The sequence below is a fragment of the Aptenodytes patagonicus genome, chromosome Z (genome assembly GCF_965638725.1).
Source record: "Aptenodytes patagonicus chromosome Z, bAptPat1.pri.cur, whole genome shotgun sequence".
NCBI classification, from domain to species: domain Eukaryota; kingdom Metazoa; phylum Chordata; class Aves; order Sphenisciformes; family Spheniscidae; genus Aptenodytes; species Aptenodytes patagonicus.
This window is the reverse complement of record NC_134982.1, coordinates 50,153,429-50,177,138: the sequence shown is the minus strand read 5'-3', so window position 1 is coordinate 50,177,138 and position 23,710 is coordinate 50,153,429. Positions and strand designations below refer to the sequence as shown.

Genomic DNA, 23,710 nt, shown 5'->3' with positions numbered 1-23,710 from the left:
TAAACAGAAAATTTTCTTTGTTTTTCTACTCTTCCTACCTCCAATCAATTGCTGACCCATGATTTACTTAATTCCATTCACATAATTAAGAGGCAGTGAGACAAAGCAGTTGGTGCCTATATGTTATTTGTAAAAGAACGTATCTACATTTCTGTTTTCTCAGTGTACATAAAACTGTCTTCCTGGCATGTTTTTGCTGAGATATGGCTCTATTTCCACAGCTTAGGGAGATTTGGGACTGAAAGAAAGGGGGAGGGCAGAAAGTTGAGGGAGTATGTATCTGTGAATATATATCTGAAATGAGAAAATTCTGCTGTCTGAAATCAGGGATGTTAACCTTGATTTCTAATATGCTGTGACCTTAAAACATGCACATGCTTACCTCTATTTTATACACATTCTTTTCCTAAAAATAGGGAAAACTGATTGCTCATCTTCCAGCCTTCATTAATCTTTATTAACCATTGGATCATTGGGGAAAAGTCAACTAGCCCTAAGTTAGTGGTTTGTCAAGCTAAACGTGTTGGGCTTTGTGCAGACTGCAATGTAGCGAAGACATATATAAGCTGGTTTTAAGAATTAGCTGAGGTATCAACAAGCTGTGACAGCACAGTATTTACCCTATTTCTCTGAGCTAAACTAACCCCTCTGTGGCCCCATGCAAACATAGCTATGTACTCCTCGCATCTGAGCAGTCTGTTTAGAGCTGGTGTATTGCTTCACGGTACTGCTCTGCAGATGTCCTTTAGTAAGTCTAGTGGGCACAGAACAGTATCTCTTTTTAATATGCACTAGTTGGCCCGATGAAGGTCTTGCAAGGGAAGAGAGCTTCCAATAGGTCAGTACAGCATATAATGAAGCACGCACTGACCTATTTACTATTTCTGTAAGGCTGTTGGGATCTGTAATGACACAACTTTCCATTCCACTCTACAGAAAGTAACAGAGTTCAGGATTTAGCTGAGGTTTAAAAGATGCTTCCCTGAGGCTGATTTCAGCTAGGTAAATCATGGTAAAGGTGTTAGCCTGTGTCTATGTTGCAAAGTCCTCTTCCTAGCTGGAGGCTAGGGGTAGGCTGAGTGATAATGGTGACTGATCCCTTCTAGACATACCCTTGGCATGGAGACTCAGTAATGGATAATTTTTAAATGAATATGTTGCTTGAAGAGAGACCAGATATGAGTATAATGACATTGGGTACCCATATTATGCACTTTATTTGAAATGAAACTGTCTGATGTAGCTGGCAAGAGAAAAGGAGAGCTTTGCTCGGTACCAGGGCATATAAATGCAACTGTTGACAATAGCCATTACTGAAATAAAATCACTACCTTTCGAAAGCTCCTGCCAAGGTTCGCTCTGATTTTTATCAGCATCTTTCTGCGTATAACATACATTTTTAACATATTACACTCCTTGGTCTTAATATAATCCATAAATCAGTAGGCCTAGCAGTACATCTTCCCTCAGTTTTTTCATAAAGATAAACGGAAGTGGCTATAACACAAAATAAATCCAATTAAAAATGACTGGAATATCACCATTTTGTAACATGATTTACCTCTGAATGAACTTGCCCTTGTTTCTATTTCTAGAACCATTTGAAGATGCCCTCAAGAACCAAACAGCTGAGGCTGCGTTGAGTAAATCCACCTCCACTGGATGCACCAGTCCTCTTTTATCCAGAGCAGCTGACTGGACTGTAGCCGAAGAGTTGAGTATAGAGCCGTGGTATCAAGGAGAGATGAGCAGGAAAGAAGCAGAACAGCTGTTAAAGAAATGTGGAGACTTCCTTGTGAGGAAGAGTACCACGAATCCTGGCTCCTATGTGCTAACAGGCATGCACAATGGACAAGCCAAGCATCTTCTTTTGGTGGACCCAGAAGGAACTGTAAGTGCTGACTCCTCAGTAGTACAGGAGGTTTCTGACTCCACATTTTCTCTAACTGTGTTTAATCTTGTTTACAGCTTATTCACAACTGATCATAAGTGCAGCCTCATATCTCTAATATGCCATCATATCTCTAATTCTCTTCCTGATGCCTAGCAGAAGACCCACTGCATGACTTCTGCACGTTGCAGGGAACCTTAGGGACCTGATTCCCCAGCAAGGTCAAGCTTTGGCCACTGCAGTACTGTCTTAGTCAAAAGTGCAGCTAAGCCACTTCTTTAGCCTTCCTGCTGAGAAGCTGCTGGTGGCTATGCAAGTTCAGCCAGCCTGTGTGCTGGCAATTTCCACATGACCTCTCTGTCAGCCAGGATATGGACTAGGCCCTCCATGTTTTCCTGCACGTAAGCCCAGGAGACAATTGGGGTAAACCTGCTCCATCTCTTTGCTGCACAGGATGCATCCCTTAGCGGACGAAGGGACCCTCCTAGCAGCAGGATGGAGAGGGCAAGGGAGCTCCAGTTTTCTGCAGCTATCCTGTCCTGCTTCTGGGGAGGCTTAGTCTCGTCTGAGAGAATGAAAGCATTGCCATGCATTTTATTCTTGACTCCTGACAGCTGAAAGTGGGCAACTCCTCTTCCTCTGTAAAGTACAACGTTAGATGACAAGCCCCAAAGTAAATGAGAAACTCCTGTCAAGGAGTTGGCCTGTTGGCATCTCTTTCAGCTGAGAAACCTGCAGCAGGCCAGCCGAATTATGCCTGGATTACATCCAGTCTGTAATGTTGCAATGAGGAATGCCCATGGTACTTGTTGTAATTACATTGGCCACATGAGGGCAGTCGAAGAATGGTTTTGCACTTTTTAGGTGCCAACCGCCTAGTCCTGGGCTTGACCAGGACACCAGCCTGGGGAACTGGCCCTACGCCTCTTGGGGGGCGGCCTCCTTGGCTAAACTTTTGCCAGCAGTTTTGTGACTCCTGCAGCAAGGCCCCCTAGTTCTCCCTTCAACATAAACCCACAAATAGCTCTTACAGGCTACTGCAAGGAAAACGCTGCTGTGTGATGTGGCAAGCGCAAGGATGCTATGTCCCACCGGGAGCTCTGCTGCTCTGCTGACTGGCATGGAGTGTTTAGACCTGACTCCCAGGTAATTTTCCTCCTGTAGGCAAAGGACAGAGGCCCCCCATCTTTTCTGCACTGCCTTTAAGAGCAGCACTAATTTGCTGACCTCCTTGCATAGGCACCTGCTTGTTCTCTACACCTATCCCCTCCCTCAGCCTACTTGTGATGTGCCATCATGGCCCAAATGGCTCTGAAGCTCCTTGCTCAGGAGGGACCGCTTGATAACAACAGCTTTTCTGCAGCTGTATTTATGTTAGCTGTGCTGTCTATATGATTTGTGGGATCCTGACACAGCTCCTCAGCAGGTGTATTTGCAACTTGTCAGGGTGGCGAATCGTCAGTAAAATGCCAGTGTGTGGCCAGCCGCAGCAGCATGCCAGCAGCTTGCATTTCTTCCGCGTGGCCTCAGCGTCATTATTTGTAAAAATCGATTCACACGAAGGCTGCTTGAAAATTCATTTCACACACAAATTACTCAGTGACATATTATAGCTCTTAAGGGTGTGTTTTCAGAGCAGAGTTAACTGTCCAGTTGCTTCTGCTCTCATCCAGCTGACAAGAAAAAAAAAAAAAATCTCTAGTTCAGGTAAGGGATGTTTAAAATGGAGGACTCCAGGATTTTTGCTGGATGTAGAATTAGGGCTTGAACTCTTGTGATGGCAGAGCGTATTGCTTATGGTGAGAAAACTCTCAGCTAGGTTGAATGGACTGAAAATGTGTTAATCTGAATACAGATAAGGAAAGTTACTGCTGTTTTAAATGTATCTTTCCATTTTGAAAATATAGCTTTGAATAATTACAGAAAGTGATGTTTCAAAGCAGTATGTTTCAGAAATCGGGAGAGCCTGTTGGTTTTCTTCAGTGACGCAGCTACATGTGGACCGAGCAGACAGCACCATTTGCCATCAACATTGTTTGTTTGGTTTTTTACTCCGTGACATTCTGTGCTAAGTTTCTAGCAGTTTTGCCAGAACTTAATGATGAAGACTGAAATATTTCAAGGGAGGTGCCCACCACAGCATAAGCTGGCTTTGGAAAGTTTTAACAAAAGTTGTGCTCTGTTTCTGAGAAAAGTTCACGGAAAATAGATGACATGCCTCACTTCAGAGCAGTGTTCACAGGCTTTTGTTTGAGGCAGTGCAGAGCCATCCCAATACAAAGCTTTACTGCACCATGAGAGGACCTCAGCTCTGCCTATGGAAGCTGTATGCCTAACTCATTTTAAACATAGGAAGGAAATGTTTTGTGAAGATGTGGTTAATTGGAGATTGTTTTGTAATATAGATTAGTTTTTGGCCTGTCCTGATTTTTGACTGTTTCACCTTGCAATATCAGTTTCCTCCTGCCATGGGTGTAATAATTTACTTAGCAGGATGCCGGTGCAGGGGGCTGGTAAATGGGTTAGAAAAATTACGTTCCCTGCCCTGAAGTGTTTCGGTTTCAAAGGCACAGGTGTGTACCGTGCAGCGTGGGGCAAACCCAAGCCAAGCACACGTGGTGGCTGGATCGCTTTCGGGGAAGGGAATTTTCCAGGCCCTGAAGAAGGTCTTTGCTAAGGGAAGCACAAAGATGCTGAGGCGCATGGAGAAGAGTTGTGTTCTGGCATCTCTGGAGGGACAGATCTTTCTAATGAAAAAGGTGAAAGCACTTAAAAGAAGCAGGTGGTCTCTAGAAGAAGAAAATTTGATCTAAAAATCTGACTTACAGTGAAACAAAATGTTGTATAGAAAGTTTTCAAGCAGACCTATTCAGAAAGAGTAATAGTAGTAGACTGGCCCATAGGTAGCATGCAAAATATCTGTTTGGAGAGAATAGAGGGAGTAAGAGACAAAACAGAAGCAAAACTCCAGAAATGCCAGATTTCCACTGATTTTGATGGGAGATGGATGAGTCTTTAAAACATGATTAATTGTGTCATTTTATTCTTAGAGAATTTTAGTGCGAAGTTAAGGGGAAAAGTATTTTGCTCTTTAATCTATCTTTTTGCATCATTTTTCTGAAGGTTCGTACAAAAGATCGTGTCTTTGACAGCATAAGTCATCTCATCAATCATCATCTCGAGAATAATCTGCCAATAGTTTCTTCTGGGAGTGAACTCTGCCTGCAGCAGCCTGCTGAGAGGAAACACTGACTCCAGATAACTATTTTAGTTTTTGTAATTTGCAAGCTATAACTGGTGGAAATTGCAGATCTGAAAAACCATGTAGATTAAAAAAAAAATGCATAATCACATATATTTCACCAGTATGTTTTCTTTAGGTTTAAGAAGCCCTATTTCACACAGTACACTTGAAAATTCTCAATGCTTTAGGTAGACATGAAGTCACAGCAGAAGGCTTTCTTAAAAAGTAATTTCAATAAAATTGTTCAGATTCTCTAATGTGAATATTGATAGTGTATATATACACATTATATATATAAATACAGTATATATTTATATTTTTCAAGTCAGTCTGTTGATGGTATAGAACCATCTTCTGTGCCATGTGTTTTTACCAGAAGAAAAATGCCAATTGTGATTGTTCAGATAAAAATAGAATTCAGCAGTCTCAATTTCTTGAGAAAATGAATATTGGGAATCTTATTTCTGATTTTACCTAAGAAGCACAACTATGGGGATTACAGGTGGATTATGCTGGTTAACCATGGAAGGTGTCTGAATTCAGCAACTAGTATTCCAACTCGGAAATTTAGCATAAAATGATTTTTAAAAGTGTTATTTAGTGTCACTGATATCAAAAGCATTTTATCTTTCTGATGTCAAGTTTGAATTCTTATATGAAGCTACTCAAAACATTTGTATCTTGCTTTAACAATGATTTGGTGTGATCTCTCTGTGTACAAGGTGTGTGTATTTGATTTTTCTAACAATAATATAACAATATTCTGTAACTTTAATTTATTAATTTGAGTGCTAAGGTTATTTATAAGTAGTTCTCTGCTTATAGTGAAGATCTAGGTGTCCTTGATTACCAGCCTTCAATGAGATGATACATACCAATTAGGCAAGTTCAAATAACTTGTGTTTAATAGGTTTAATGCAAAATGTACACGGCTGGTCAAAGACATCTCTGGAAAATCTTTTCTTCTTATAAACAGTGAAAACTATCATGACTCAGTGGTCAGTTTTGCAAATGATATAATTTGCATTTACCTACCAAAGGAACTTGACTTTGGCCTTCAGCCAGTGATAGGTATTGCAAATATACTGCTTTTTTCTCAATATCAAGTTGAAAAATACACATACACTGAAGATGCATTTCTGGCAGAAATGTCCTTGGCTTTTGATACTGGGAAATGTTTTAAGGAAGGTTTGTACTATTCAAATGCAAGCACTATATGAACTTATTTTCCTGTTTTATGAAGCTTATCAAGAGCCAAATTCAATAGACACAGTTCCTGTAAAGACAAAGTTTGTGCCAGAGTCAGGATTTAGCCTTCAGCGTTCCAAGGTCTTCTCTAGCACCAGTATCTCAAAGCAAATCTTTAGACTTGATTCATACAGGCCACGACTCAGCAGGGTAAGTCTAGGTTAAGCACCTGCCTACCCTGAAGTAGTCAATACTTAAATCTACTTAAAATTAGACTTGGTTTTAAGAATTTGCTAAGTTTAAAAAGTTGTCAAATTACAACCAAACTGACTGAAGGATTCACTTAGAATCCATTCAGGTAGGATTATTATATTAAAATTCTGAAATAATTTTCTTGTACCTTCTGCTTTGAAATATGGTGAAGTTGCTACTTGGGAAGTTTGGTTTTGGTTGATCTCAAGAATGGAAATGATTGAGGCACCTAAGACTAATCATGTGATCTGTGCAATAAAAATACACTTGATTCTGTAATCAAGACATTCAGAAGCCAAACTAAGATATTAGTGAACCAAATGCTTCTGGTTAATTTTATTGCAGATAGTTGTTAATTGATATTTTTAGGTCTGGGTGGGAGCTCAGAGCAAAGAAAAGAAATTAAATGCTGCATTGCAACCCAAATTAGTATGGCACTGAGGTTAGTGGAATTCTTAAAATTTGGGTTGTCCTTTTACCAGGTTGGAAATTGCAAGGGAAGGTGAGGACTTTTTATACCCCAAAGCAGTATCCATCAAAATGACTTTATTTAAGAGCATCCATGTCTCACCATGTTCCAGTTTGAAGTATCTCAGTTGCCACCTTTTTTGTCATATATAACACTTGTCATTCCGTGCTCCCACCTCCCTACAGCCATGTCCTGGAAAGTTTTTAGTGTGATATCACTAATTACAAAGGAAGGCCTCTTTTGTCCTTCAAATGTTGTATATCACTTCAGTAAGAGCCAGGTGCCTAACTCCCTTAGGTGCCTTCAAAAATCCCACCTGCTGCCTATGTTTGTTTTAGATTCCTCAATAATCTGTCGGTGTATGCCTGGAAAAATGTGGCAAGATATGGGTGTATGAATGAAGGCACTAAACATACCCTGAAATAAGCATCTAAAATTTTTTACCATTGTCCTAGCTGTAGCTTTAATAACTTAGCAGCCGCTTAGCTGCATGTTTTGGAAATTAAAGCAGGTGGCAAGGAGACACAAAATGAAACATCTTGACAGAAATATTAAATTCCCCAGACTACATTTCACAAACTCTGCCTCCAGGAAAATGTGGCTATTTTAAGCTGCTCTGTCAGCACAGCCAATTTGCCCAGCTCAGCATGCCCATTGGTGATGCAAAGGTTGATCAGATGCAGTTTGGCCCTAGGTAGTGGTAGCGCCTTTGGGCTGCGACAGTGTCCTGCTGCCGCAATGGGCCAGGAGATCCTGTCTGGCCAGGTGTGATGATCCAGAGGCTTTTCTAAGTCACTGGGAACCAAATGATCTCAAAGCTGTCCAGAAGGAAGGGCACTTGGGCCAATCAATGCTTCTATTGTGGATCCTGCCATTGCTTTTTGTCACTGTCACTCCGGTAGATTTGGCTTTCCTCTATATGAAAATTATGTAAAAACCGTATAGCCATTTGGATAGCAGTTCCAAACCTCTTGTTGTTGTTAGAGTCAAAGACCATTTTACACTGAGCTCAACAAGAGCGAATTGAACCTGCTTAGAGAGGCAGGGCTCATTTCTGTGAGGAGCCAACACTGCCAGCAATTTAAGAGATGTAGAAGTTATGAGATGGGCTCAAATGCTGTGTGATTGGCTGAAAACCAGGCAGCTGACAGCACAATAATTTGAGCCTTTTAATGTTTGCCTTCGGTTTTGAGTCCCCCCACCATTTGTTTTTATTCTCCTTGATGCAATCGCAAGGGCTAGACACTTGCTGGTGGTAATTCAGGACCATAACTTCAAGAACTGGGGTTTTACTGAAAGAACAAATTTACTAGACTCAATAGAAATCACTGAGATTAGACAATATTATGGTATCCTTTGATATTTTCCTAGGGGATAGCTAAGAAGTCAGAACTGAAACTCTAAATATCCTGCAAGACTGTCTACATTGATTTTGAGTTCTATCTTCTTACCAGTTTTGATTCCAGTTGTGTTGTTACTATGTGAATTATGTGCAATGAAAATGCATTTGATTCCTTTAAACAACTTTCAAAAGTGAACCAAATGGTTCTGATTCATTTTATTGCAGATCTAGAGTCATTATTAGGATAATAAAATTTTCCAGTGAGGCTGGCAGTGACAGATTGGACATTGAGGTATAGTCATGTTCCCAAACTTTCAGTTATTTCAGATGCTTCAGATGCAATGAAACCTCAAAGATAGAAAAAGTGATTTGAAAACTGAATTACCTTCTGACTTCAATGGGAGTTTACTCAGTGTGAGGATTCCCACGTTCCCTTCCCTAATGCAAGAAGAGGATGTTCAAATTGGCCATGCCTGCGTGGAGACCATAGGAGAAGGTGCAATTTCCATGGCTTACTGCCTGCCTCCCTGCCCACGGCTTTGCACACACGGTGAGGATACAAGGTTATACAGCAGCTTCCCTCCACTTCACATCCTACAGGGTTCACAATGGGAGGTAACACTGGTTCTGCCAGAAACCCCTCTGCCACACATGTTCAATACAAGCTTGAACAAGGGACATAGTCCTGGGACAAGGATTTCAGTGCAAAATGTGCACTGTCACCGGAAGAAAACGTTTACTAACAATCTGGTAAATGTCACCTGCCAGCACTAAATTTTCTGTATCTTGGGTCCATTCTTTTTCTCCTCTGTGGAATAATATGCTCACATTTCTTATCATCATGGTTCCCAGGCATAAAGCTGTGCAGTTAGATGAGGAGAATTTATAAAATTTATACCACAGTGCAATTGCTGCTGGCACATCAAGTGCCAGATGCCAGCTACAATGTATTCATAATAGAATTGATGCATATTTAGATATTTGCAAGTAGCAAATGCTTCATTTGAAAACTAGCAGAGTTTTGCAGCTTCCAGGAAATTTACAGCTCTAAAGGGGAAATTTGGAACTTGTGAATGTTCTGACAACAGGTTACAAATCCTGCTTTCAAGCCTTTGTTCTTAGCATCCAACGTCTATCTGAAGTAAGTGGCGGAAGCAAGAATTTATATTAAGTAAACCATATTTGCATAAACAAAGTCTAAACCGAAGTAACAGACACACTTCCCTTTTTATCTTCCAGACATTTTCAAAATATGTCTGCATAAAATCCAAATTCACATTTACCGTAGTGTCAAAAATAGGTTGATTTGCATGGTCTTTTTGCCCAAACCTAGGGTTGCACTCTCCACAAACCTATGCTTGCTCAAAGCTGTCAGGACATGGGCAAATTCCCACTAAAAGCTCTGTGCTCAGCTGTACTTACTCTACTCACTCGCACACAGTGTCTGTGGACCTTGCTCACATCTGCATTCGATGCAGCTGGAATGAGGGCAGGCCTGTGGAAAAGATAACATGGCAATACAATTTGCCTGCAGTTAACCAGAGGCGTGGATAGGGAGTGAAAAGCTGTCTTGGGAGAGAAAACCCCAGGGATAAGAAATGTGAAGCCTGGTAACACAAGCCAAAAGGCATATAAGCCACGAATGAGAACAGAGAGTCACCAAATTATAAACATGCTAACTGGTTGATAGGGTTAAAGCAGAACCTCTGGGGAGGGGAACTGCAAAATACTTAGGCAATGCCTACATCTCATCTCTTTTTGAGACATTTATGTTCATAAGCTCTGATCTGTTCCTCTGCATCCTTCATCATAAGCACCTTGTATGGCTTCCACTGAGAAAAAGCAGGGCTTTTTTTTTTTTTTTTTTTGTCTCAGTAAGGGGGAGAAGATTTCAGAGCTACACATTTCTAGCAAAAGCATCATATAGGGGAAAAGCTAAATAAAGAGTGTTTAAACCTTGTTTGACAACAGAACAGGCTGTGGAAACCAAAGGAAGAAAGAAGTTAAAGCTGGGTGACTCATTCTGCTACCCCACTTTGTAAGAGACAGCACGGATTACTCAGAAAAGCAAGGTAGCCTCAGATTTTGAGATTAAGACGCAGATCTACACTTTATGTAGCTATCATGAAGGACAAATAACATACAGGTCAAATGACAGCTTTTTCCAGCAGTCCTCCTTTTTGTTCTGTGAGGCAAAAACCACCAAACACACCCAGGCAAATATTCATTCAAAATAAGTGAAATTTTTTGTTAAATGAAGAATGTAAAGATTATGATCGGTATATATTTGTGTCCTTTGTGGCTGGATTGGTGTGATAACTGCTTCTCAGTAAAGTCCTGCAGAGTTAAACTTCAAAAGAAGCCAGGTTTCTTCTTCTGAGGTAAATGTTTTTCTTTGCATTATGTGGGCAGCAACAACAAAACAAAAAAGTGAATATTTTGCTGTAAAAGGGAGTTTGACTGTACATTTGTTATTTATTAATATTTATTACTTTTAGAAACATTTTTATCTGAGAATTGCAGGAAAAATAATGTATGTGGAAATATTGTGATCATTTATATTCCCAACGACTTTTGTGAATCTCAAGTTTTTGCCTGTCCGCTGATTGTGGTATTCTGGTTATAGAGGCAAATTTTGTCTCTGAGGAAGTCCTTGAGCAACAGAATTTGGAATATAAGTGTCATGCAACTGTTTTCTGATTATTCAGTTTGTATATGATTAACCAAAGTAATAAAATAATGAGCACTACTATCAAATCGAAATGCATGTAAAGTGGGCTTGAGTCTGTTCTCCTATGCCCAGGTTTCCTAATGGCCTAATTTGTTGTTTGTTTTTTTTTTTTAATTTACCTGAAGGAATAAAATGGGCATTCCTTGTAGCAGAATAAATGAAATTTTACAGGGTTTACTTGGATATTGAATAAGTCAAGGAACTACTCATCTCAGTAGAAACAGGGATGAAAAATGTCAGAGGACCAAATGGCACGTGAGGAGTTTGACCTCAGACACACTGACTTTATACCAGAGGAGCTCCGTGTACTTTGACAGAGGCAACATTGATTTCCACGAGTTCATTTTTGACAAATACCGTTTTTACAATGCAAGTAATTGCTCATACAGGCCCTCTTTCTGGGCCAGATGATGCCCTCTCCTGAAAAGGTAACTTTCCTGCTTGGCACACTGAATAGGTGAGGGTAGCCAAGGGTAGCCAACTTCATGGTCGTTCCATGGAGAGTGACTGCAAGGACAAGGTCCATGCAAGAGCAGCTATTTAGTGTACTGTGGAGAGGAGAAAGGCTCCATGTCAGAAGGAAGCTTAGCTGGGCTGATGTTTCCCAAATTCTCTTCCTCCACTGCCCGTGTCTCCTTGCAAAGGCCCTTCCCTCTTACCCACTATGGAGAAAAGCTGAGCCCAGAGATGCCCTGGGAAGTTATGTTGTTCTTGGGGAGAAGAAATGCAGCTCTGAAGGCAGCATGGGCACCAGCACGCCTCTGCATGTCTCTGCACGGTGCCTCCAGACCACTTCAGGTGCCATGAGGCCTCAGGGCTGCAGCAAGCCTCATGGCTCAATGGTGGCCATGCAGAAACCCCTGATCACTGCTGCCGTGCCTGCCTCCCATGATTTTTGCCATGAGAAGGGAGCGTCCCCAGGCCTGGGGCTGCCGTGGGGTCCACAGCTCCCAGAAAAGGCAAGGGGCCGAGCTGTGCCCTTGGTTGTGTTAGTGGATTAAATGGCAGTACCCAGGGTGGACGCCAGCACAGCTCTGCTCAGCAGGGGTGGACCGGCTGCTCTCAGGATCCCAGCTGTTTGGCACCTGGCACTTTCCACACGGGTGTGTTTTCCATTTCCTTACTAGAGCAGTTGGAAATGGCAAACTTTGTAGGCAGCGCGACACCCCTATTACAGTTGCTCCTTGTAAAATGTGCCTTTCCAAGTCAGCAGCCATGTGCAGTGCTGCCGGAGCAGCCAGCCCTCTGAGCAGGAGAGCCAAGGGACTGAGTCTTGGGTCTTGGACCGAGTCTTGGAAAGCAGGAGGAAAGCCTTCCTCCACCTCCGGGAGTGGTGGAGGCAGATCCTACCACCTTTGGCTGCACAGCGTTCCCACAGGTACTGCTTTCAGGCACGACACCCAGAATTTAAATGCATGTTTTCCACAGAAGGCCAGAACCTTTTTTACAATTCTTTGAAAAATGACTGCTACACAGCTTCAGTTCAAAGGTTTGAGATTTAATTAAAAGTTTTCAATACGTTTGTGGTACCTAATGAGTTGACAACACTCTGTAAGACAGTTGGCAATAAAAGACTCTTGGAAAGCATCTTGTGAAAGCTTTTTTTCTCCTTAGGTGGTTTGATTTGCATTTCTTTTGTAATCCAGAACCAAAATAAATATTCCAATTCGTTAAATAATATGAATGAAATGTTAGTCTCCTTTGTAGCTTTTGCTCCATGTAAAACCAACCGGGAAAGGGAGACCTGATTCAGTTTCTGGTATGCTCAAATCAGCCTAGATGATAAAAAGCTTGGATTCTGGGATGTATTTTAAGGGATTTTCTAATATTTTAGGGTGAAAGAAGCTATTCTCCATCTTTTTCCAGCTTCAAGAATAGGACATCTTCTTGGTTGTTTATGGTCCACTGCTAAGCCCTTGACTTGTCCTACTTTAAAATTTTGCTCTGAAATCTTCCAGAATCTGTGCTTTACCTAATACGTCCCAGTGAGATGTACCCACTGAAGACTGTATCCACAATAGTTTTTTGCTCTTCATAGAATCATAGAATCATAGAATAGTTTGGGTTGGAACGGACCTTTAAAGGTCATCTAGTCCAACCACCCTGCCATGGGCGGGGACATCTTCAACTAGATCAGGTTGCTCAGAGCCCCGTCCAACCTGTCCGCTTCAGCCCTAAGTACTTTGTAAATTATATTATCAGTGTTACACGTGAACCTATGAATCTCAGGAGCCTGCTTCAAGTACAGCAGGGTAGCGAACTAACAAAATATCCCCACAGCTCCAAAATAAGAGAAGGAAATCAAAGCAGAGTGAAAGGTTTTTGTACTGACACACAATCACATGGCCTCCAACAGTGGAGTTGCTTGCATTACTTGTACCTTGCAACAACTCTGACAATAGCTAAGGCTAGAATCCAGATGTTAAAACTCACTTTTATGTGCATGTTCTTGGACTTCGGCTATTAAAAATATCCATTTTTTTTCACCTAAATAGTGAGAATCATGTAACATCCTTGACAAGAGACTTCACGTGGGGTCAGCCACAATGTTTTTGCAAACCGTTGTGTTGCTAAGGCCTTTCTGCTCTACAATAGCAAGGAATGCTGCCACATGCCACCACCTCATAAACTAACATTTAGAAGAATACAAATATTTTAGCTGGCAGTTTTCAAAGACACAACTTCAGGGGAGAACTTCCACACTGGAAATACAGCCAAATAGCACTATAAGGTCTAAAAACCTAAGTGAGCCATGGCAATGCGATGTCACCAGCTCTATTTCTCACAAAGCTACAGAGCTGCTGACCCAGCCTGTATTTGCAGTTCATACAGTTATATCATGCTGAGCTTAGTTTAGCTTTCTCTTCTTCTCTAAGTGCACTGCTTTTCAACATTTTTGGTAGAAATTATTTCTTATTTACTACTCTCTTTCACAGTTATTCAAATACAGTTTTTCTTTGTTCTTACACTTTTCTAACAGCGTAGAACATTTACAGGCAGACTGTTAACTTGTAAAAGATAATCACAATGCAAACCTCTACATTTTAAAGGCTTTTGCTACACACATTACACAACTTATACACTGTACATACTTGGGAAGAGTCTAATGCTGCTGCTTTAAATGTTCAAGACCAGAGTAAGGTTAAGGATGAGCTCTTTCCGGCTGTGTATTAAAAAAGCCTCAAATAGTTCTGATTGTGCATAAGGCAAGGCATGGTTTGAGACATTAAACACAAATCTTTGAAAGAGCCCAATAAAGTTAGATGTTTACATTCCTACTGAAAGACAACGGGAACTAATCTCAGAATTTCCCATCAACCTCCACTGAAGCCTCCAGCCATAAAGTACTATTGATGGAAGTACCATGGGCCACTTCCATGGGGACTTGAAACCAGATGTTTATGAAGTCTTAACTGCTCTAGGTCTCAGGGGATCCCTCTGATGCTGAACACCATCCTGTACTGAGGCTGGTAAGGCAGCGATGAACCATAAAGTTGTTTTCATACAGGTTTCTCTGGAACAGCCTCTCAAAGGAGTAAGTCTGGGGCTCCAGGAAAGTTGGAAGGTCTTCCAAACTAAACAGGCCTTCATTCCAAATCCAAGGCAGGGTCAGGTATAAATGGAGATATGCCCTTCAGCATGATCCTGTTGTACCGCATCTTCCTTCTTGTATCTGCAAAAGTGCCTGGAGACAGTAGGAGTGTAGGGTCCCATTGCCAGAAAATGGGATCTTGTCCCACTGGCTGGACTTCTTCCCAGGGAGAATTTCTAACACAATCCTATGCTGTGGTTAAGTGCCTGGAGAGAAAAGAAGGAACTCCATAGGGACCCATTTGTGGTTCATTGCTTTCTGAAATTGTATGTCTCTTTCAGAACTGAAGAATCTCAGCTTAGGTAGTGCATTCACAATGTACACAGGTTTACATAGGTTTGACATACATTTTTAAATACATTGGAAATAGTAAGTAAAAATATATGCATTGAAACAGTACATACACTTGATACACGTGTATTGTTGGGTCATATTTTAACTACTTTAAATAGTAATTAAACATATATAGACCCTTCTCAATGTTTGTTTACTACTGCTTGTTTAAAATAAGTTGTGAAATGTCACAGTGACAACTGTCATGTTGTCTTTCACTAAACATGAAAAGTTTGAATAACAGTGGAAAAAATAAAAATACTGCATTGATATGACATGTTAAAGTTTCTGTCAGTTAAAAGCTACTACTTCATATATTTTCAAATATCCCCATTGAAAGACATCTATCTACTTGTATAATTTGTCACCTTACACTGTATACTGCAATACAATGTTTAGCATATTGTAAACTTTTACCAAACAACAACTTTTTAATAAGGAATTGTACAAATATACAGCTATTTATACCACATACATATAAGGCCATTAACATAACAGCAAGATACATATAGAGAACTATAATCACCAACATACGTAACGAGCTTTTCTCCCAGTCGGCAATAATCGGGCTCGTTTTCCAATCGTCAGCAGTGTTTAGTGAACGCTGAAGTTTCTAACAGGTTTTCTTGATGTCTTGCAAAATCAGGCAGTGCCAAATGCAGCCTCATCATGCAATGCCATCATGGTGCACAGTGTCATTAGATGTGCATGGACTCTGTCCTGGCTGTTGGGTAGCATGAAAGGTTTTTTTCTGAATCAGGTGTGCTACTGAATGAACGCCCAAAGCAAATGATTGTTGATAAGTAAGTCCTCAAAGTTAAATAAGTGGTTAGTGTTTTCCCCTGTGACTTAAGTGCATGAATGCTTAAACCACACTTGTAGTTTAAATCTAAAAGCCACAGAAAGGTACTTGTCTTGAGAAGTCCTTTACTTACAGAAGTTTCCGTTGTGAAAGGAAGATTCATTTTTCTCAGCGATACACGAGGGAACATTCATCGGGGGGAAATCTTCCTTTGGCTTCTGGGTATTGCTGCTGCTGGATTTACTTCGACTGTGATCTGGTGTGGGCTGAATAGGCAAAGATCTGGCCACCTTGGATTTCACCAGGCAGCCACAAACAAGGCGAAAGAAAGCCCGACGCATTTCCTTACTGGCCAGAGTGTAGATGATGGGGTTCATTGCAGAATTGATGACCGCCAGAGCAATAAACCAGTTGGCTTTGTACAAGATAGAGCACTCCTTGACTCTGCAGGCCACGTCAATGAGGAACAAGATGAACAGCGGAGACCAACAGGCAATGAAGACACTAACAACGATCACAACAGTCCTAAGAAGTGCCATGGACCGCTCCGAGTTATTGTGGTTAGTGACATTACGACTGCTGGACTTTACCAGGATGTAGATACGGGCATAAAGGATGACAATGGCAACCAAAATGGCTATGAAGATACTAATGCAGAACACAACATACTTCTTGGAGTATAGAGGCAAAATTGTTGAGCAATCTGGTAAGTTGTTTATACAGTTCCAGCCGAGGATGGGTAAGGCACCCAAGGAAATCGAAATAAGCCAGCACGTACCAATGAGAAGGAACACTCTGTATTTTTTATTTGCATCGTAAGGCCTCATTTTAATCATGGTCAAATGCCGCTCAATAGCTATTGCTAGTAAGCTGAAAGTGGAGGCTCCCAGGGCAACAAACATACTGCCTTCCCTAATGAACCAGATTGTGGAGGACAAGCTTAGAGTTTTCTTCCCAGACATAAGAATGTTTACTTTGTAAACAATCCCAGCTAAAAGATCACAGAGAGCTAGATTGCCAATAAAAAAGTACATGCGGTTGTGAAATTTATTGTTTTTCCATATGGCAATCAACACCATCAAGTTTTCCAGGACTATGAAACTACATAGGATCAGAAATGCAATAGCGGGCAGGTCTATGTTATCAGTTGCCTTTTCCCTTAAAATAAGCTTTCCTGTGTAATTATAATGCAGTACGATCAGAGAGTCCATCTCTTCATTTCCTTGAGGGCCGACAGGAGCATCAGGTGGCACGGTAACTGCTGCCATCATTTGTTCGCCGATGCTGGACTTTTCTTCTTTAGTATCACGAGAATTTAGTTCCGATAATTTTCCACAAGAGGGAGATCAAGCTATGTTCCTCCAAGCACTCCTCTGGGCAGGTGGTGGGTATCCCCAGCTCCAGCAAGCCTCGCATATTAATTCGGGAGAATGGCTCACAAACCAGGCTCTGAAAATAAAAACAACAAATGCAACATAAATCTCACTGTCTTCCCATGTCACCCACGGCCCATGCAGGTGCTCAAGCTGCACCATACACCCTGAGAGGGACGCTGACTATGAGGGGGCACCAGGGTCTAGCATTGCTGCATGCTTATCAAGGTAGCTGTGGGCAAGCCGTCAGTCATGCTCTGCACAGATGCAGCTGTGTTGCGGAAATACGAGGGCGATGTGGGGAACTGCTCATAGGTGTTTCCCCCTACAAAATTTTCATGCTGAAAAAAATGCAGAGGAGCAGTGAGAAGGATTAGCAAACGGTCCCAGCAAGCCCCAGTGTGCACAGCAGCTGGCTCACTCCTTCTCAAAAAGTGTATGTGGCGCTACCAAAACACCACCCAACCGTCGCTGCCTGAGCAGCAGCAGGGCAAAATTGCTGCTTTCTAAGCTTGCCCCTGTTCCCCATGCAGACCTAAGATAGCAAAGAGCCTGAGAAAGCTGGTGTCAAGTCTTGATGCCAGCATGTGTGTTGCCAATGCCTAAAATAACTTCCCACCCTTAAGGGTACACAATTATGCTATTTACCATTAAGGACATGCTCTGAAAGCCAGTCATCATAAAACCAATCCTACTTCCCATTCAAATTAGTTGGATTTCTGCTACCCTTTTTAAAATAAACGTAGCAAGTCACATCTTTGTAAATATTGCTTTTCTTTATAGTTTACTTTATTTTTTTTTCCTTTGCATGTGTATACAAGACATACATTTAATGTTGTCGGGTTTTTTTAAAACAAAAAATAGTTATACCAACTTCAGTTGTCCTTCTCAATTTACTTCTGTTTTTCTTTAAGTTATGACTTGGATTATCTGCAACATTTTTCCATGGACTTTGATAGGTTGCATTTTTGCAGCAGTTCCTCCTAGCTGTCTTTTTTTCCATTGCCATATATAAATATTGAAAGACATCTGCACAGCTTTGTAAAAATATCGGAAGATGTCAGAAACACTTACTGTTTTACCAGAAATGTTAGTTTAGTTGCTGCATACTCCAATGAGAATCAGTGCTCATGCCCCGAACGTAGGTATTGAGGGTGAACAGATAGCCAATTTTTCAGCTTGGTAACCAAACCAGGATGGGGATGAGGAGAGAACTGGTTCCATCTGAACCAAATTTGCAAAGATTTACTTTTTTTCTGGGAAAGGTAAGAAAATAAAAAGCTGTGCTGGATGGGAGGACACTTTCCATTGGCCCAAAATGAAATAGCTTAGTTTAGGGAACTCTTTAAGAGCTAGAGCTCCTGACCTTACCATTTATTTACACAAGGGTCACGAGCATTTCCCAAACACATGAAATACACTTTCAAAGAATGGGTATCAAGGGAAGACATTGAGATCTCAACCTCTGCTAGAGACCAGCACACTAACAGTTTTCAACCTGCAGCCTGTACATCCCAAGGAATATCTGATTTACTCTGGGTAATAGAGTAGGTTTACCGTCAATAGGCTTAGGTTTTATATAGAAGTTTCTGTACTTTCATTGGAAAATAGCATCTTCCAGTACTTAAAGGGGGCCTACAGGAAAGATGGGGAGGGGCTCTTTATCAGGGAGTGTAGTAATAGGATGAGGGGTAACGGTTTTAAACTGAAAGAGGGTAGATTTAGATTAGATATTAGGAAGAAACTCTTTACTGTGAGGGCGGTGAGGCACTGGAACAGGTTGCCCAGAGAAGTTGTGGATGCCCCCTCCCTGGAAGAGTTCAAGGCCAGGCTGGATGGGGCTTTGAGCAACCTGGTCTAGTGCAAGGTGTCCCTGACCATGGCAGGGGGCTTGGAACTAGATGATCTTTAAGGTCCCTTCCAACCCAAACCATTCTATGATTCTATACACAAGTTACTTAAGATCACAAAAACATGTAAGCCACTGCTGTTCCAGCACTCTGTTTTGGGCACTTGAAAAATGGGAGATGTGTTTTTAAGTGCCTTCTGGAAGAGGAGAGAAGCAAACCACATCCCAGATTAATGTAAAGGGATTTAAAGGATGACCCACACCCTATTTTCCCACCCTCCCTTTTCCCTGGTTCCCTCCTTCAGAAAAGAAGTAATCTGACAAAAGCGTACAGTGAATTGACTTGAATTCTTAGTACATTCAGGATGTTTTTAAATTATTTTCTGAGAAAATAATTTACTATTTACCCCGTTGTTATTATTATTATTTCCCCATTCTAGTTCTTAGGTCCAAACTACTTTGGTGAAGAGACCCTCTGGGAGAGACATATTATCCAAGAAACACAGTTATTGCTTGGTGTCCTTGGTCTTTTTTACTTTGAAGATGACAGCAACCACCTCATTCATTTCCCAAGAGCAGAATTGGGCCTTTGAGTTGTTGACCTCTTTTCTGAAGCGTGGTAACAGTGAACAGAACAACTTCACCTCAGCTAAGGTTCAATCTAATTGTAATTCAGTTACAATATGCACACTGTAATCACATAAACTATCACAATCTTTCATTGTATTGGCTTATAACAAAATGCCACTGTGTCCATATGAATTGCAAGTGCTTTCCACTGTAAAATAAACAATTACATTTGACTAGAAAAGTATTTGTTAATGATAGCTCAACTAGCAATACTCACCAGACTGGCTGATGGCTGCCTGAGAGAATCATATTCATATCATTTATCAGCACCACATCCAACAAAATAAATCTTTCTGGAAGTCTTTTCCAAACAGAGTTATCATACTGGTCTAACAAAGGACAAATATATTTCTTTCTGTGAAGAAAATTATATGCCAGACTTAGGACTTTATCAGCCACAACTCAGCAGCTGTAAACTGTCATGACTCTACTAAAGGCAATGGTGCTATACCAGTTCCCCTGGCTGAAGGCATGGACGATGCACTCAATCAGCAGAAATCATACAGGGTCTCTTCCATTGTTTGTAATTACTTCTTTTAAAATTATTACAGCAAACTTAGTACCACAAAAATAAATCTTTGCCTCTCACAGGCTAGTGGCAAGGCAATGGAGGCTGTAACATTATTATTTGCCAGGACTCTCAGGGAATGAATATCACTCACAAGCCACTTGAAAGTTAATATAAATAATAATGTAATAAATTAAAATTTATTCTCTTCTGGCAGCAACATTTCCAGGTAATATCGTTCAGCCATACTACTTTTTTGTTTTCCTCCTGCTTTGTAGCCAGTAACTCAGAAAGCACATTCATTTTTTAACTGTTAGAAAAATTAAAGTTGGTTGTATATTATAATAACAAGACAGCAGCAGCCAGGTCTAGGATATCTGTGACACTGCTTCCTGACAGCTCTACAACTTACTCCTCAAAACATCTTTGTCCCAGTCACATAAAGAGGACTAGCCACTAGCTGCAAAGTACGGACCTCAGCTTGAAATTAATATTAATAATAAAAAGGACCTGAAGAGCCTGTCTGTGGCATGTTGCATGTTGAGCATTGCCTTGGTTAGGTACCTCAATACCCTGAGCTCTTGATACCCCTGGAAATCAGTTTTATTCCCTCTAAAGCAAACCAGAGGATCCCTATCGCTGCACCACCAGGTACCACTAGAAAGATAAACCTATTGGCAGTGCAGGGGCAATCTGGCTATACTTTCTCACGGATGTGATGGCCAAAACAGTGTTTGCTAAATTACTAAAATAATGGCAGTGGTACAATGTCAAGAACCACAGTCATGTGGAGGACAATTCAGCCGTCTCCTTCAGCTATTTGGCTGACCTTTGTCCTCCCTGCTCCAAGGACAGAGGGAGCAGCTGGGGTCAGCAGCGAGCACCATCATTTGCCCCTCCTGGGAAATCTCCCTGCCCACCACCGTGCTTTGGGGTTTCCACAGCAGTTAGTGTGCTCTCCTGCAGAGGTCAAGGATCCTAGTAGGGTCGAGCACCCTTCCAGGTTGGAGCAGGGGCTCTCCACCATGGCTCATGTTGCTAGGGTCTACCAGGGTCTGTATGGTCCCTGTGACACATGTGCCATGAAAAGGGCAGTGCTGTATGGTAGGCCACGACCCCTCAATCTGCCCTAAAGCCAGACACACCTCCACTGCCCTCTCCAGCCCCACCACACAGTGGTACAGGCAGAGACTCAGGGTTGTCCCTCTCACTAGCTCCCCACAGATAACGCCCTGGGTAAGGCAGTTGGAGTCAACCTGCAATTTTCCTCTGGGAATGTGTAATTCCCAGTACCAGGATGCAACAGGGAACTGGTGATAATGGGGATGCCAAAGCCCTTCAGCAACCATGCCCAGTACATCTCCATTCTCTGCTCCCAGCGGGCGCTCTGGTAAGAGTCCCATGGGGAGCTGAGGGCTCTTACCATCTCATGAGTCACTGTGTACTTTACAGCTGGAAGAATAAGAAACTTCTGTTTTCAAAATAGTGAGCCAAACTGCTCTCAATTTTCATGATATCCTGAAGTCAAAGCAACAAGTGAGGACAAAGCACAAGTGAGAACAGGACTTAACTTTCCGCTACCTACTTTTGCCTACAGAAGAATATACGATGCTATGCGTTCAGTACGCTCATTGTAATTCAGCTGGAATTGTATTTTCTTGCCTTCCAAATATCCACGAACAGACTTGACCAAAGAGACCGGACCCCACTTCACCACCACCACCACACACATTGCAGCTCTTCCTTCTCTTCCACACACAGCCATATGCTTTTGCCACTAATGACAATTTTAAGAAAGGCAAAGGGAAGTCAAGAATGTGTATCTGAAGCCAAACTTTTGTATATTTTATTTATTTTTAAAGCCTTTCCAGATGAAAAGTAAACGTGTAATTTATCAGGCACACCCTGGCTAGTGTTAAATTTAAGAACAGAAAAGGCTTTTGAGAACAGCAGCACATTTCAATACACATTTCCACTCTCAAATTAAGCTGTGCTAGTTGCAAACGAAGTTTAGACAACAAACATCTGCTGCAGAACAATGTCTTGGACAACTCAAATAAACTTTAAAAAGATTTTTTTTTTTTTGAAGTGAATGTGCTGGCAGTTTACAGCCTCAGAAAAGCCTTTAATAAATGGTTATTTTTCTTGGCCTCTGGATTTTAGACATCAGTTTGTATTTTGTAATTCCGAGTAGCACACATGCATATCTCACACAGGAGCTCCCGGCTGGTTTAATTCTTGCACGTTAAAGGAAGGCACATTTACTTCTTCCCCTTCACCGGCTCCCAGCGCTCCCGACCTACTCCCCCCCCCCCCCCCCCCCCAACTCCACTCCGTTCGCAAATTTGCATTACTGCAGAGACCTGAACTTTTTGGGGTGACAAACATCTTGTCTAAGCTACCCAAAAATATCCCCGACGTGTCCGCGGCGTGACCGTCCCGCACGGGACACATTACTCACAGTCTCGGGCTCTACTCAACCCGCCGCCGCTCCGTGCCTGCCACTACGCCTGTACGTGACATCCTGAAGGACCCGCCTGCACGGTGGCTTTCTCGCTCCCACGACAACCGGCAAGGCAGGCGGAGCGGCGCCGCTCTCCCAGCCCAGCGGGCCGGGGACACCCGGCCCATCGCTCGCCGAAGGGGGATAGCGCGGCCGCGCCGACGGCCCCGACGGGCGGGCTGCGGGGCGGGCAGGCACCGGTAGGGCGCAGCCCGCCGCCCAGTCAGCGGGGAGAGAGGGCAAGGGGGCAGGCAGGGTGCGGGCCGGGCTGTCCCGGAGGAGAGGCCAAGTACCTGCTGCGTCCCCGCCGCGTCCCCCGGGCGCTCTGCCGCCGCCGCATCCGACCTCCCCGGCTGCACGGCGCCGCTCGGCCCCCGGGGCTGCGCTGCGCTGGGCCGGGCCGGGCCGGGTCGGGCCGGGCCGGGCGGGGTTACGACCGCCCCGGCCCTGCCCCGCCGCCGCTCCCCGCGGCTCCGCGCTCCCCGCCGCCGCTGCCCGGAGCCGCCCCGCACGGGTACCCCTGCCCGACCTCCCCTCCGGCCTTTTCTCTGCCCCCACCCCCGCCCCGCGTCCGTCCCCCCGGCTCCTGCCTCCGGCACGCTGCTCCCGCGCCGCCGTCGTCCCCGGTCAGGCTTCGCTCCCCACTCCGGCGGTCCTTGCCTGCCCCCGGCCCGCCCCGCTTCACCCCCGCCCCTTCGCCCCTCGCCACCCACTCGTGCGCCTTGCCCGCGGGGGTCCCCCTGCGGGGCCGGCTGCTGCCGTCAGGGCACGGCCGCGGGTAAAGCACCAGGATTATAGGCAGCCAGGGGTGAAATGTGAGACGGCAGAGCCCGCCGCCGAGTATTTGTAACGTCCATAAAAATGCGAGGGGGAGGGAGGAAATTCTGGGTAGTCCTTACTCAGCTCGAGCTATTAGCATGCTTGAGTGAGGTTTACCTCTCCTGCATCTGCCCCTCTGGTTTACTGTGTCTAATAATGTCATCTTCAGAGAGCCTGAGAGGGG

At 43.0% G+C, this 23,710-nt stretch overlaps 2 protein-coding genes across 4 annotated transcripts in view; one reads left to right on the top strand and one right to left on the bottom strand.

Annotated features, from left to right (window-relative positions):
* SHC3 (SHC adaptor protein 3) overlaps positions 1 to 12,704 on the top strand; it is a 66,738-nt gene extending 54,034 nt beyond the window's left edge. For all 3 annotated transcript variants that reach the window (XM_076363322.1, XM_076363321.1, XM_076363323.1), the window contains 2 exons: positions 1,596 to 1,891; positions 5,015 to 12,704. In XM_076363322.1, the coding sequence (XP_076219437.1) occupies positions 1,596 to 1,891; positions 5,015 to 5,143 (425 nt within the window). In that variant the 3' untranslated portion in view covers positions 5,144 to 12,704. The remainder of the gene's footprint in view (positions 1 to 1,595; positions 1,892 to 5,014) is intronic.
* A 2,692-nt stretch (positions 12,705 to 15,396) lies between these two features.
* S1PR3 (sphingosine-1-phosphate receptor 3) lies at positions 15,397 to 22,709 on the bottom strand. The gene is made up of 2 exons (XM_076363325.1): positions 22,666 to 22,709; positions 15,397 to 17,293 (listed from the first exon to the last, which is right to left on the bottom strand). Exon 2 carries the CDS (start codon positions 17,113 to 17,115, stop codon positions 15,970 to 15,972), a length of 1,146 nt encoding a protein of 381 aa, XP_076219440.1. The 5' UTR covers positions 17,116 to 17,293; positions 22,666 to 22,709; the 3' UTR covers positions 15,397 to 15,969.
* Positions 22,710 to 23,710: the final 1,001 nt, after the last annotated feature.

Excerpts from the sequence above, each read along its gene's own strand:
- S1PR3 (XM_076363325.1), bottom strand. The coding sequence starts at position 17,115 with ATGATGGCAGCAGTTACCGTGCCACCTGATGCTCCTGTCGGCCCTCAA.